The sequence below is a fragment of the Bos indicus x Bos taurus genome, unplaced genomic scaffold (genome assembly GCF_003369695.1).
Source record: "Bos indicus x Bos taurus breed Angus x Brahman F1 hybrid unplaced genomic scaffold, Bos_hybrid_MaternalHap_v2.0 tig00003389_arrow_arrow_obj, whole genome shotgun sequence".
Lineage (NCBI taxonomy): Eukaryota > Metazoa > Chordata > Mammalia > Artiodactyla > Bovidae > Bos > Bos indicus x Bos taurus.
In genome coordinates this window covers 5,542-16,112 of record NW_020867655.1, presented here as the reverse complement: position 1 = coordinate 16,112, position 10,571 = coordinate 5,542, and the positions used below count along the sequence as shown (strand labels likewise).

The window sequence follows — 10,571 nt, the reverse complement described above, 5'->3', positions numbered from 1 at the left end:
TGCGATTGTAAAATCATCATGACACGGTGTGCTTTATTATCCTTCCAGAATGTAACCAAGCTCTCCAACAATCACTCTGAAATAAGAAAACTTAATTTCAACCAATTGTTGTTGGATGTTAACGACTGGCCTAAACTGTACTTTTTCTAGCAAGAAATGCTTTTTGTCCACAGCGTGAAGTGATTTAAAAGTACTGGGTGTTAAATGTGAGCTTCTAATGAAATTTGGGCTGAAAGGATGCCTAGAAGAAGACTGAAAATCTCTCCTGTAACCCTGTCTCTGTGGACCTGGATCCCTCCTCTCTGGTGAGACTCTTTGGGGACCAATCTCGATGCCCTGCACCCGCTACAGAGCCATCGAGCTGGACAGTGAAGGTGCCACTTCCCAGACAGACAGGGTAGTGTAGCTCTGACAAAGGCCTTATTTTTATGGAAATCATCTTTTTACATGATTGTAAACATGTTTAAAGAATGGACCTAGGCGTACATTTTTAGATTGTGATGACATAGCCATTCTGGATTGTATAAGTAGCAAATGTAATTTTTACTTTTTCAGCGGCACATTAAAAAAGCCAGCAAGAGATGCGTTCAGGTCACAGTGTGATATTTATTATGCAGCTGGTATCTTGGTAGACAGAGACAGCATGTTTCTTTACATGTGGGTTCTGCCTTTAATTTACTTGTACAATTCATTGTTATCATTCTATTTTCCTATTAATCTTTTGTGAACTTCCCGAATATGTGACAAAGTATGTACAGTCTACTTTTGAACTATTTTTATCACAGTATTATTTATTGCTTTCTTTCAATAAAGTACTGAAGCAAAATTTCCCAGGGCCAATAAAGAGTGCCGAGGGTAAGCTGTACTCTCACTGAGAACAGACCAGAGCTGGTAATGGGAGCCCGTGTCATCACACGGACATTCTGTTAAGAGAAATGGACGGATGCAATGGAAAGGCCAGAAGGCGGAAGCATAGGTGTCCCTAGAGGACGACCGACGGTGTGTTCATGCCCTTGGCTCCGGAGACAAGAGGCTCCATCACTTCAGCATCTGCGGGGACAGGGCCCCTCTGCTGCTGAGGCGTGGGCAGCGGGCCGAGGGTGGGAACAAAGTTCAGGTGTCGAGGCTCGCCATCGGTCACAGCGTGGGGTGTCCGAGGGCAACCTTGACGGGGACCCAAATGATGCACCCTAGTCCAGCATCAGGTCCTCCCCCAGCATCAGACCCTAGTCCAGCATCAGACCCCAGTCCAGCGTCACGGCCCTAGGCCAGCATCAGGCCCTCCCCGACGCTCAAACCCTCCCCCCACCTCCGACCCTTCCCCAGTATCAGGCCCCCCACCTCCAGTATGAGGTGTGGCAGCCCTACTTGTCTGATACTCCTGAGCACACTCAGGCAGCCCCAGAGAAGCAGGACAATAGCTCTGGCAGGAGGTGCATCTTTAGGAATCACCTGCGGAGCAGCAGCAGCTGGGCTTTGTTTCAGATCAAGGAGAGACAAAGAAAAGGCACTTGTGCAGGAGGCAGTGGAGGCTGTGGGCACGTTCCCCCAGCTCTGCTTCCTCCCCGTAGGGGCTTTGCTCTCCTGCTCTCTCACAGGCCCCAGGGTGGTGTCCTTCCAGATTCACGGTCTCCTTGATATCTCAAGCCCAAGTCCTGAGTTGTGTCCCAGTCCGGTGTGGCAGAGGGCTGGGAACACCCAAGCTCAAGGGCTGAAAGGATTCCAGGGGGACAGCTGGGCCCCAGCAAGTGGCAGGGCAGGGGATGAGGGTGGCCGCCTACAGAGGGCTCCGGAGCAGCACTGGAAGGAGAGCAGTGATGCCTTAGCTCACTCGGGGATGCTGCCCGGCCTGGCACTCAGAGATGTTACTGCCAGCAGCTCTGGGGATACAGGAAGCCTGGTGAGTGACACCACGCCACCCAGGCCGTGTGGTGGGCACTGCTGACCATGTCCTCGGTTTTCATTCTGGTTCCAACTGTCCCTCCAAGGGCTGATGGACTCCTCTTCCGAACGGCACAGACATTTTCTTTCTGTGGGTGAACGCATCCCTTGTTTCTGTTGGCGCTGTTGTCGCTCATCGTGTGTTTTCCTCTTTACAACCTGTGCTTGCTGCTCTTCCAGTTTAACTTAGGAGCAGCCCTCATTTTCTGCATTTCTAGTTGTCAGCATTCACTGGGGCTTTCCAGGTGGCGCTAGGGGTAAAGATCCTGCCTGCCAATGCAATAGATAATGAGAGATGTGGGTTCGATCCCTGGGTTGAGAAGATGCCCTGGAAGAGAGCATGGCAACCCACTCCAGTCTTCTTGCCTGGAGAATCCCATGGACAGAGGAGCTAGTGGGCTACAGTTCCTGGGGTCGCAGAGTCAGACACGACTGAAACAGGTTAGCACACACTCAGGTTTTAGTTCAGTCACTCAGTTGTGTCCGACTCTTGTCACTCCTTGGATTGCAGCACTCCAGGCTTTCCTGTCCTTCACTATCTCCTGGAGTTTGCTCCAACTCATGTCCATTGAATCATCATGCCATAGAGCCATCTCATTCCTGTTTCATCCACGAGAGAGGTGGCTGGGGCTCGGCAAAGTGTCTGGTCCCACTGGGTGGGTGTGAACCTGCCCTAACCGCTCCCTAACCAGGTGACTGTCACTTTGTCCTCTGTAAATCGGGAGGGGGCAGCACCTGCTTGGTAAGGGGCACACACAGCATCTGGTACATAATCAATGCACCATCCATCTCAGCATTGTATTTACTACTAATAGGGATAGCATTTAATAATCTGCTCCTTTTTCTCTCTTGTCACTAAACTGTGCTCCAGACCACATCTGCTTTACTTACCCCTGTAAATCCCACACCCAGCACAAACGAGACTCAACACAGTTGTGGCTGAAGAGGCAGGAACATGCGCTGTCCTCAAGGAGAGGAAGCTGAGTGATATGGGGGCCTGATGATAACCCTGTCTGATGAGGGGACCCCAGGAGGACCTGTGTGGCTGTCGGGTGGGGTGGGGGGCATGAGCAGAACCCCTGATGAGCTCCTGGGGATGGGGAAGGTGGCAGGAAGGAGGGCGGGCTGTTCCTTGTGGGGTGTCCACAGATTGTACTTCACCCCTCACTGAGGAGCACTTAGGCCGTTTCCAAACACATGTCACTGTTAGGATGAAACAATCATCGCCCAGCTCCTACTCAATCAATTTCGTAGAATATGTTTCTAGCACTGGAGTACAATCATCTGCTTTATTCATTCCATGCTCCGTTCATCCACCCAGCCAGCCAGCCATCTGTTCATCCATCCACCACTCACTAATCAATCCATCCATCCACTCTTAATTCATCCATCCATCCAACCATCCACTCATTAACTCAGCCGATCATCTCAGACCCATTGAGAAGACAGACGCCTCCTCCACTCCTGCTCCCAGGAGGACCCCCAGCGTGATTGACAGGAGCCTCGTGGGGACGACAGGGGAGACACAGAAGGGAGATGCCTGCAGGCCCTCCTCCCTCTGAACGGTGAAGCACCCACCTGGTCCTAACGCCTCCTTGCTGGGGTGTTCAGGCCGGCCCTTTTCCTTCTTGCGAAACAAGCGGCTGATGGAGGACTTGATGCCCTTCTTCTTTGGGGCTTTGTGCAGCGAGCCCTGGCTGCTGGTGCTGCTGCTGGGGTTATTCCCGGGGCTGTCCTGAGAGCCTGTGGAGCTTCGGGGAGAGAAAACGACCTTTAACTGGCACCCCTGTGCAAACACACACCCCTCCATAAGAGCTACTGATAGAAACGGGCACCCAGAAACACCCGTGCCTCAACCTCGCAGCTGACAGTTGGAGTCTCCTTCACCAACCAGACTCCACACGAGCAATGCAGGCCCCCGGTGTCAGACAACCGCACCGGGAAGCTGAGATTCTCTGCCTCGAGCTCTCCCGAGAGGAGGGCTTGACTTCAGGACAGCTGGTGCAGAGGGCGCTCTGACCCTCCCTTAGGGTCGCTGCTCAGCAGGTGACGACGCTCCAGGAGAAGACGAGCTCCCCTGCTCTGGGTAGTTCCCCCCGCCTCCCACAGGGTAACCGTCCCCGGCCGTGGCAGGAGAGCGACGATCACCGTGCAGGGCTGCTGGTCAGGTGACCACACGTGCCCCCCATCGAGTGCTGCCTGGCTCAGGACGGGAGCTTAGCAAGTGGTGGTCTGAATGAGGACAGTGTCAGTCACAGGAGGGGACAGGGTCTCCTGAGAGGAGACCCCTGCAGAAAAGGGAGGGACCCTCAAGAGCGAACCCGAGAGGCATGGGGCCGTCACTGTCAGGAACGTGCCCTCTACCCAGAGCAGGAAGAAAGCTCCCACAGGAGTCAATCTGTAGAGATGGACATTTTCTAAAATCACTGAGGTCACTGAGCTCTTCTTCCCCAGCACCTGAAGTTCACCACTAAACACAGGCACCGAACTCAGTGGTATTCCTTTAAAATCATCCTTGCAACTCTTTCAAGACAAGAGGTGCAGGGCTCCTGAAACTGACGATGCACACACAGGTCACTTACTTGTGGGCGTCCCTGAGGTCCTCATGGGTGGCTGTGCGCAGCGCCCCCGTGCGCAGGCGGCCCATCCGAAGCGACCGTGGCCAGGCGAGGGTCGAGGTTTCACATTTGATGGCGGTCTTGTCATCTCCTACCTCTTCCCGTATAGCTGGCAGCTGAGGGAGTGAGGTAAGTGTCAAATTGGCTAACAATAGACTGTTCTGAAAAAGGCAATCACACAGGCTTTACATTATAACCAGAAACTTATTTGAAGATCTATTAGCTATGCTTTCCCCCAAGTACAAAAAAACCCTTGTTATAGCTTAATGCCATCTTAAAGGACTGTCTTGTTCAAAAAAAGCGAGGCTATGGGGCAACGAGAGCATCTGACTGAGTGCAGAGACCCCGGACGGGAGCCTCCCTGCAGCCGGCCTCGGCCCTCCCTGGAATCCAGCGACCAGACGGCCCTGCGGGGCAGGACAGCAGAGCGATGCTGTCACCCTGAATCCTGCACGGCATGAACTGCCCTGATGAAAGGACTGTGCTCATCGCCAGATGCTGCTCAGAAGCACCACAGCTAGAGTACAAAACCTCTCAGCAAAGCCGTCCAGACCTTTCTGTTTGAAGGAGAAAAAGACACAGCTTGTGCCACCATCCAAGATCATTTGTAGTGATGATGCAGGTTACTGGAACCCATGACAACAAGAGAAACACAGAAAAGGTACCTAACCCCTCCACGCGAACACCATGTGCCTGGATCGTATTTCTCGGTAACATACAGACTGGGGACTACCCACTGAAGTACTTACACGCAGTTCGAGTGTCATTCGCTCACAGTGGTTTCCATAAGGCACCCCCAGGTCTTCACTAAGAGATGATCTTGTATCACCCTAGAGCGGTGGGAAGTTCAAAAGGGAGGAGACATATGGGTACCTATGGCTGATTCATGTTGAGGTTTGACAGAAAAGAAAATTCTGTAAAGCAATTATCTTTCAGTTAAAAAATAAACTAATTTAAAAAAAAAAAAAGAAGAAGAAGAAGATGATATCTCTTGGACTCCCAGCGTTTCCGCTGGTCCTGGGTGTGAGGAAAGGAAAGACAGTGTGGGAACAGATTAACCCTGCAGGGTCCAAACAGGTCTCACTGATACATTTCGGTGTGTGGTTAAACCAGGGGAGGTTTTAGGAAACATGCATGGCATGTATTGTTATAAACAATGAGTGCATTGTTTTGACCAACTAACCTGTGCTTTTTTGGTGGGATTCTGTAAAGAATACTGATCCCGTGCAGCCCCACAGGAGCTTGGTGACAACAAAGTAACTTAGTGCAAAATACAGCTGAACTCATTTAAGAGCAGCTGGATAAACTGGGCTCCCTCCCCTGAGCTCTAACAAGAACCCTCAGACAACAGAAGGCTACAAAGGCTAGAAATTTTCCACATGGAACTGAACACGGATCAATCTCAAATTCAAGTTAAAATAAGCATTTATAAAAATCAGAAAATAACAACGAACAGAGCAGGGAAGTGACACGCCTGGGTTGACTATGGACTCAGTGGAGACAAACACCTGCCTCAGAGTCAGGGCCCAGGCCAGCCCCTTCCCCCGGGCCTCCTCCTGAGGAAGGCCTCTGGGTCTGCGCCTGGCTGCCCTCCCCCAGGATGGGAGCTGCCCCACTGGTGCCACATGTGGCTAGGAAGGGCAGTGCCGTGTCCTCGCTGAACAGGAGGGCAAAGCAGGCCACAGAGCAGGCGAGCAGCACACCCAGGTCACCAACCCCAGGGGGACAGCGCTGGTCTGCTGTGCTCAGCAGAAGGTCTCCTGTGCACTGAGCTGCCTGAACTGGAGCACGGCCACCCCAGTCCTGCGGGAAGGCCCAGGAGTGCTCGGTCAGCGGGCTGGGAGCAGGAGAGGGACAAGGAAGGCCAGCCCTTGGGGCACTGGACTCCAACAACAGGGGCTCATCCAAGTGACCCGAGGGGAGAGGCAGAGAGCTCCCTCCTGATGCTCCCTCCATCAGGGATGCCGTGATGGACACGAGAGCCTCTAGAGGAAAGCGGGCTGGACAGCACCATGGTTAAGTGTCCAGGCTCTGATCAGACCAGTCCACACCGCGCTGCTGGGTGTGAGAGCCTGGGCAGTGTGCCCGGCCTCGCTAAGCCTCAGTGTCTATGTCTGCTGAATGGGGATAGCAGCAGCCTGGACCTCACCTGGGGATGAGATGACAGACTTGGAAAGCACGTGCCCGGCACACAGAGTCTCCTGCACACTGCTACCCACCATCATTAAATTGGCTTCCCGCAAATCTAACATCTATGGCTCTGATTCAGTCATTTCTTACATGAAAACACTAAGCAGAAATTCCATGGTGGTCCAAAGGTTAAGACTTGGCACTTTCACTGCCGGGACACTGGTCTGATCCCTGCTTGGGGAACTAAGATCCCATAAGCTGTGCAGCATGGCCAAAAACATAAGTATAGAAACTTTTAAAAATAATAAATAATACTATGTCTATTATAAACAAGCATGAGATGATCAGAAGGCAAACAAGTGGGAGAAAGGCAAACTGTTACAACTGTCCCAACGAATGACCTATTTCCAACAGAACCATCACCACATTTTAAGTGGTGGGTGAGTTTCATTACTTACATTAAAACATCAATTATTCACCAAGACATAACCACACAGTGTTCATTCATGTTAAACGATAAGGACTCTTCAATACTTCACAGAGAAACAAAGGCCTGCTAAATTAGTAAACAGTCTACCTTTCGACGCTGCTTCCTTAAATCACTAGGCTGATAGATGCATGCAAAGAAATGAAGAGAAATCAGATTCTTTGCGACTTTGAAGCTAAAATTTCAAGAATCCGTAGAGGCAAATACAGTAAAGCAAAAATGATGGCAAACATGTAAGTGACATGAAGATTTAGAGAACATGTGACTGGAAACAGAACATTTTTTTTGACCACAGAAGTTAAATAAGCTATTCGAGATTTACTAGAGAAACACTATAAATTATTACTCAAGAAGATACCATTCTATTACAACATCATGATTTATTAAAGCATAGCATTCTGTACAACAAAGGGCCTTAACAGGTGTCTATTCTCAGCCAAATTTCTCTATAAGTTCGTTTATCTTAATCAAAAACATGTTATACTTTAAATTAGTAATTTAACTGATGAGGAAGTTACCATAATATCTATTTTAACACTGAACAAATCTAACCACCTTTTGGACATTAATGTAAAATCCTGACACAGAATTTGATTTAAAACTTCTCACAATAAATTCATTAAAGCAAGTTCCCTGTGAAAATATGTAAGAATGAAAGCTAGCATAATAGCAGGTGCAGTCTTTACATTAACCATAGAAGATACTTTTTTAACGAGTCTAATAGAGACATTAACTGTGCAAAAGCTGATGAGATTTACAGTCTTAAATACAAGCACCAACACAGAAAGGATATTGTGTCAGTTCAGTTCAGTTGCTCAGTCATGTCTGACTCTTTGTGACCCCATGAATCGCAGCATGCCAGGACCCCCTGTCCATCACCAACTCTTGGAGTTCACCCAAACTCATGTCCATTGAGTTGGTGATGCCATCCAGCCATCTCATCCTCTGTCCTCCCCTTCTCCTCCTTCCCCCAATTCCTCCCAGCATGAGTCTTTTCCAATGTGTCAACTCTTCACTTGAGGTGGCCAAAGTGCTGGAGTTTCAGCTTTAGCATCAGTCCTTCCAATGAACACCCAGGACCGATCTCCTTTAGAATGGACTGGTTGGACCTCCTTGCAGTCCAAGGGACTCACTCTCAAGAGTCTTCTCCAACACCACAGCTCAAAAGCATCAATTCTTTGATGCTCAGCTTTCTTCACAGTCCAACTTTCATATCCATACATGACAACTGGAAAAACCACAGCCTTGACTAGATGGACGTTTGTTGGCAAAGTAATGTCTCTGCTTTTGAATACGCTATCTATGTTGGTCATAACTTTGCTTCCAATGAGTAAGCGCCTTTTAATTTCATGGCTGCAGTCACCATCTGCAGTGATTTTGGAGCCCCAAAAAATAAAGTCTGACACTGTTTCCCCATCTATTTCCTATGAAGTGATGGGACCAGATACCATGATCTTAGTTTTCTGAATGGTGAGCTTTAAGCCAACTTTTTCACTCTCCTCTTTCACTTTCATCAAGAGGCTTTCTAGTTCCTCTCACTTTCTGCCTTAAGGGTGATGTCATCTGCATATCTAAAAGTCCATTAATTCTACACTTAAGAGGATCATTTCTTCATGTAAGCACAATCTCATTTATGAATTACACATGATATGTAGTTTAGGATCCATCTACATATATTATGCTTATAACTGCGTGCTGCTGCTGCTAAGTCCCTTCAGTCGTGTCCGACTCTGTGCAACCCCATGGACTGCAGCCTACCAGGTTCCTCTGTCCATGGGATTTTCCAGGCAAGAGTACTGGAGTGGGTTGCCACTGCCTTCTCCTGTAACTGCACAGTGATACACCAATTCAACTTACTGCTATGGGGGAAAAACACCATTTAATGACACATGAAGACAAAGCACAAACCCGACTAAGGGGACACACGCTGTGGACCACAGAACGGCTATGACCAGAGCAAGTGAGGGGACGGGGGACGGGAGATGGATGGGTAAACTACAGCCTCGGGGGCTGGGGGGGATCTGGATTCATGATGACTAAGCAGACAACAGGATGAGAGAGGGAATCAAAACCAATGATGAAAGCAGACACACTGTCAGAGAACTCCAACAGCAAGGAAAACATACAGAACTGTTTTTTTCCAAATATTTGGAAAGAAATCAAGCATGAAACCACAGAGAAATCATCAAAGAATTTTAAATATCAACTAATTAGCCAATGATGCCAATTATAAAAACAGTGTCAAAAGACCACAAAATGGACTGGTTACCACTTCACAGGCCGCTAAAATGATTCACGGTTAATTTAATTATAAGCTGACTAACAATGCAGCTAACATGAAATGGGTGGTAACAGAAAAAAGAGACAATACAAGTCCAGTTACAAAGCAGAATGTTGTACACGTGATTTCATGGGGTAAACAGCAATACACTCACAACACCTAAGCTAAACACACAAGAAAGCTGGAACATGTGCTTTAGAGCCGCACACTCTGTCACCAAAAGCCCTAGGTCGTCATCCCAGTTTTAGACTCAGAAAACTGAGGCAGCCCGACGTCTTCCCTGCGGCCCTGGGGCCCTGGGCTTTTAACCTGGTTTCACACGCAGAGCTGGACTGAGCGCATGGCCAGGTCCATCAGCAAGCAGACCAGTGTAGATTCTTGGTTTTGTTCCCACCGCATGCCCTGCACCCTGCAGCCAGGCATCCCCAATGGAGAATGTGCTGTACGGCTTTCCCATGCCATGAGAGCTGCCTATGGCTACTTTCAGGAAGCTGTCTGCTCCCTGAGAACAGAAACTTCCCTGCAGCTGCTGTGCCCAGCACAGGCCAGGCCCAACGTTACAGAGGCAGGCTCTGGCTGAGTTCATGATGACGTGCTAAGTAGTGGTCCAAATATCAAGACTAATTTGTTGCTGTGCCATTGTGGAATGATTAAAGACTAGGCGGTTTAAAAACTTTTAGACCTCTGAGCGTAGCAAATGTACCTGATTTTCTTCTGGGTATAAAGAGAAAAAACAAAAAACAAAAAAAAACAGCGTGCTGGGGGAGGGATGCGGCAGGGAGGAGGCAGACACATACCAGAGTCATGATGCCCAGCTGGTCTCCCTCCTGTGCCAGGCTGTGCCGCCTCGTTCTGGGCTTGGGCAGGGGCGGGCAGGAGCCAGCATGCGAGGACGTGGGAAGCAGGTTGAGGGAGCTCACTGATTTAAAACGACGGAGGCTGCCTAAGCTCCCCCTGTCCTCCCTGCTCTCAGTCTCCTCGGCCCGCTGCTCCGTGTTCTCCTTCTCTTCTTCGATCAACCTAAAATAGAATAAAATACGTCACCTGCCTTTGTCAGCAGAGGAACCTATCTGGACAATAAATTTGGGCTGGCATTCTGTGTCATGATTAGCAA

At 49.4% G+C, this 10,571-nt stretch overlaps 1 protein-coding gene across 1 annotated transcript; it reads right to left on the bottom strand.

Annotated features, from left to right (window-relative positions):
• Positions 1 to 1,362: 1,362 nt before the first annotated feature.
• LOC113888961 (liprin-alpha-1-like) lies at positions 1,363 to 4,827 on the bottom strand. Its single transcript, XM_027535898.1, has 3 exons — positions 4,524 to 4,827; positions 3,520 to 3,692; positions 1,363 to 2,211 (listed from the first exon to the last, which is right to left on the bottom strand). Exons 1-3 carry the CDS (start codon positions 4,586 to 4,588, stop codon positions 2,156 to 2,158), a joined length of 294 nt encoding a protein of 97 aa, XP_027391699.1. The 5' UTR covers positions 4,589 to 4,827; the 3' UTR covers positions 1,363 to 2,155.
• Between the last annotated feature and the right edge of the window lie 5,744 nt (positions 4,828 to 10,571).

Bases quoted from the DNA above. Each gene is read 5' to 3' on its own strand.
- LOC113888961 (XM_027535898.1), bottom strand. From the start codon at position 4,588: ATGGGCCGCCTGCGCACGGGGGCGCTGCGCACAGCCACCCATGAGGAC. The intron at 3,693-4,523 runs GTAAGTGACCTG...CTCTCCCCGAAG, and splicing joins GACCTCAGGGACGCCCACAA to CTCCACAGGCTCTCAGGACA. The intron at 2,212-3,519 runs GTGGGTGCTTCA...TTGCATTGGCAG, and splicing joins CAAGGAGGCGTTAGGACCAG to GCAGGATCTTTACCCCTAGC.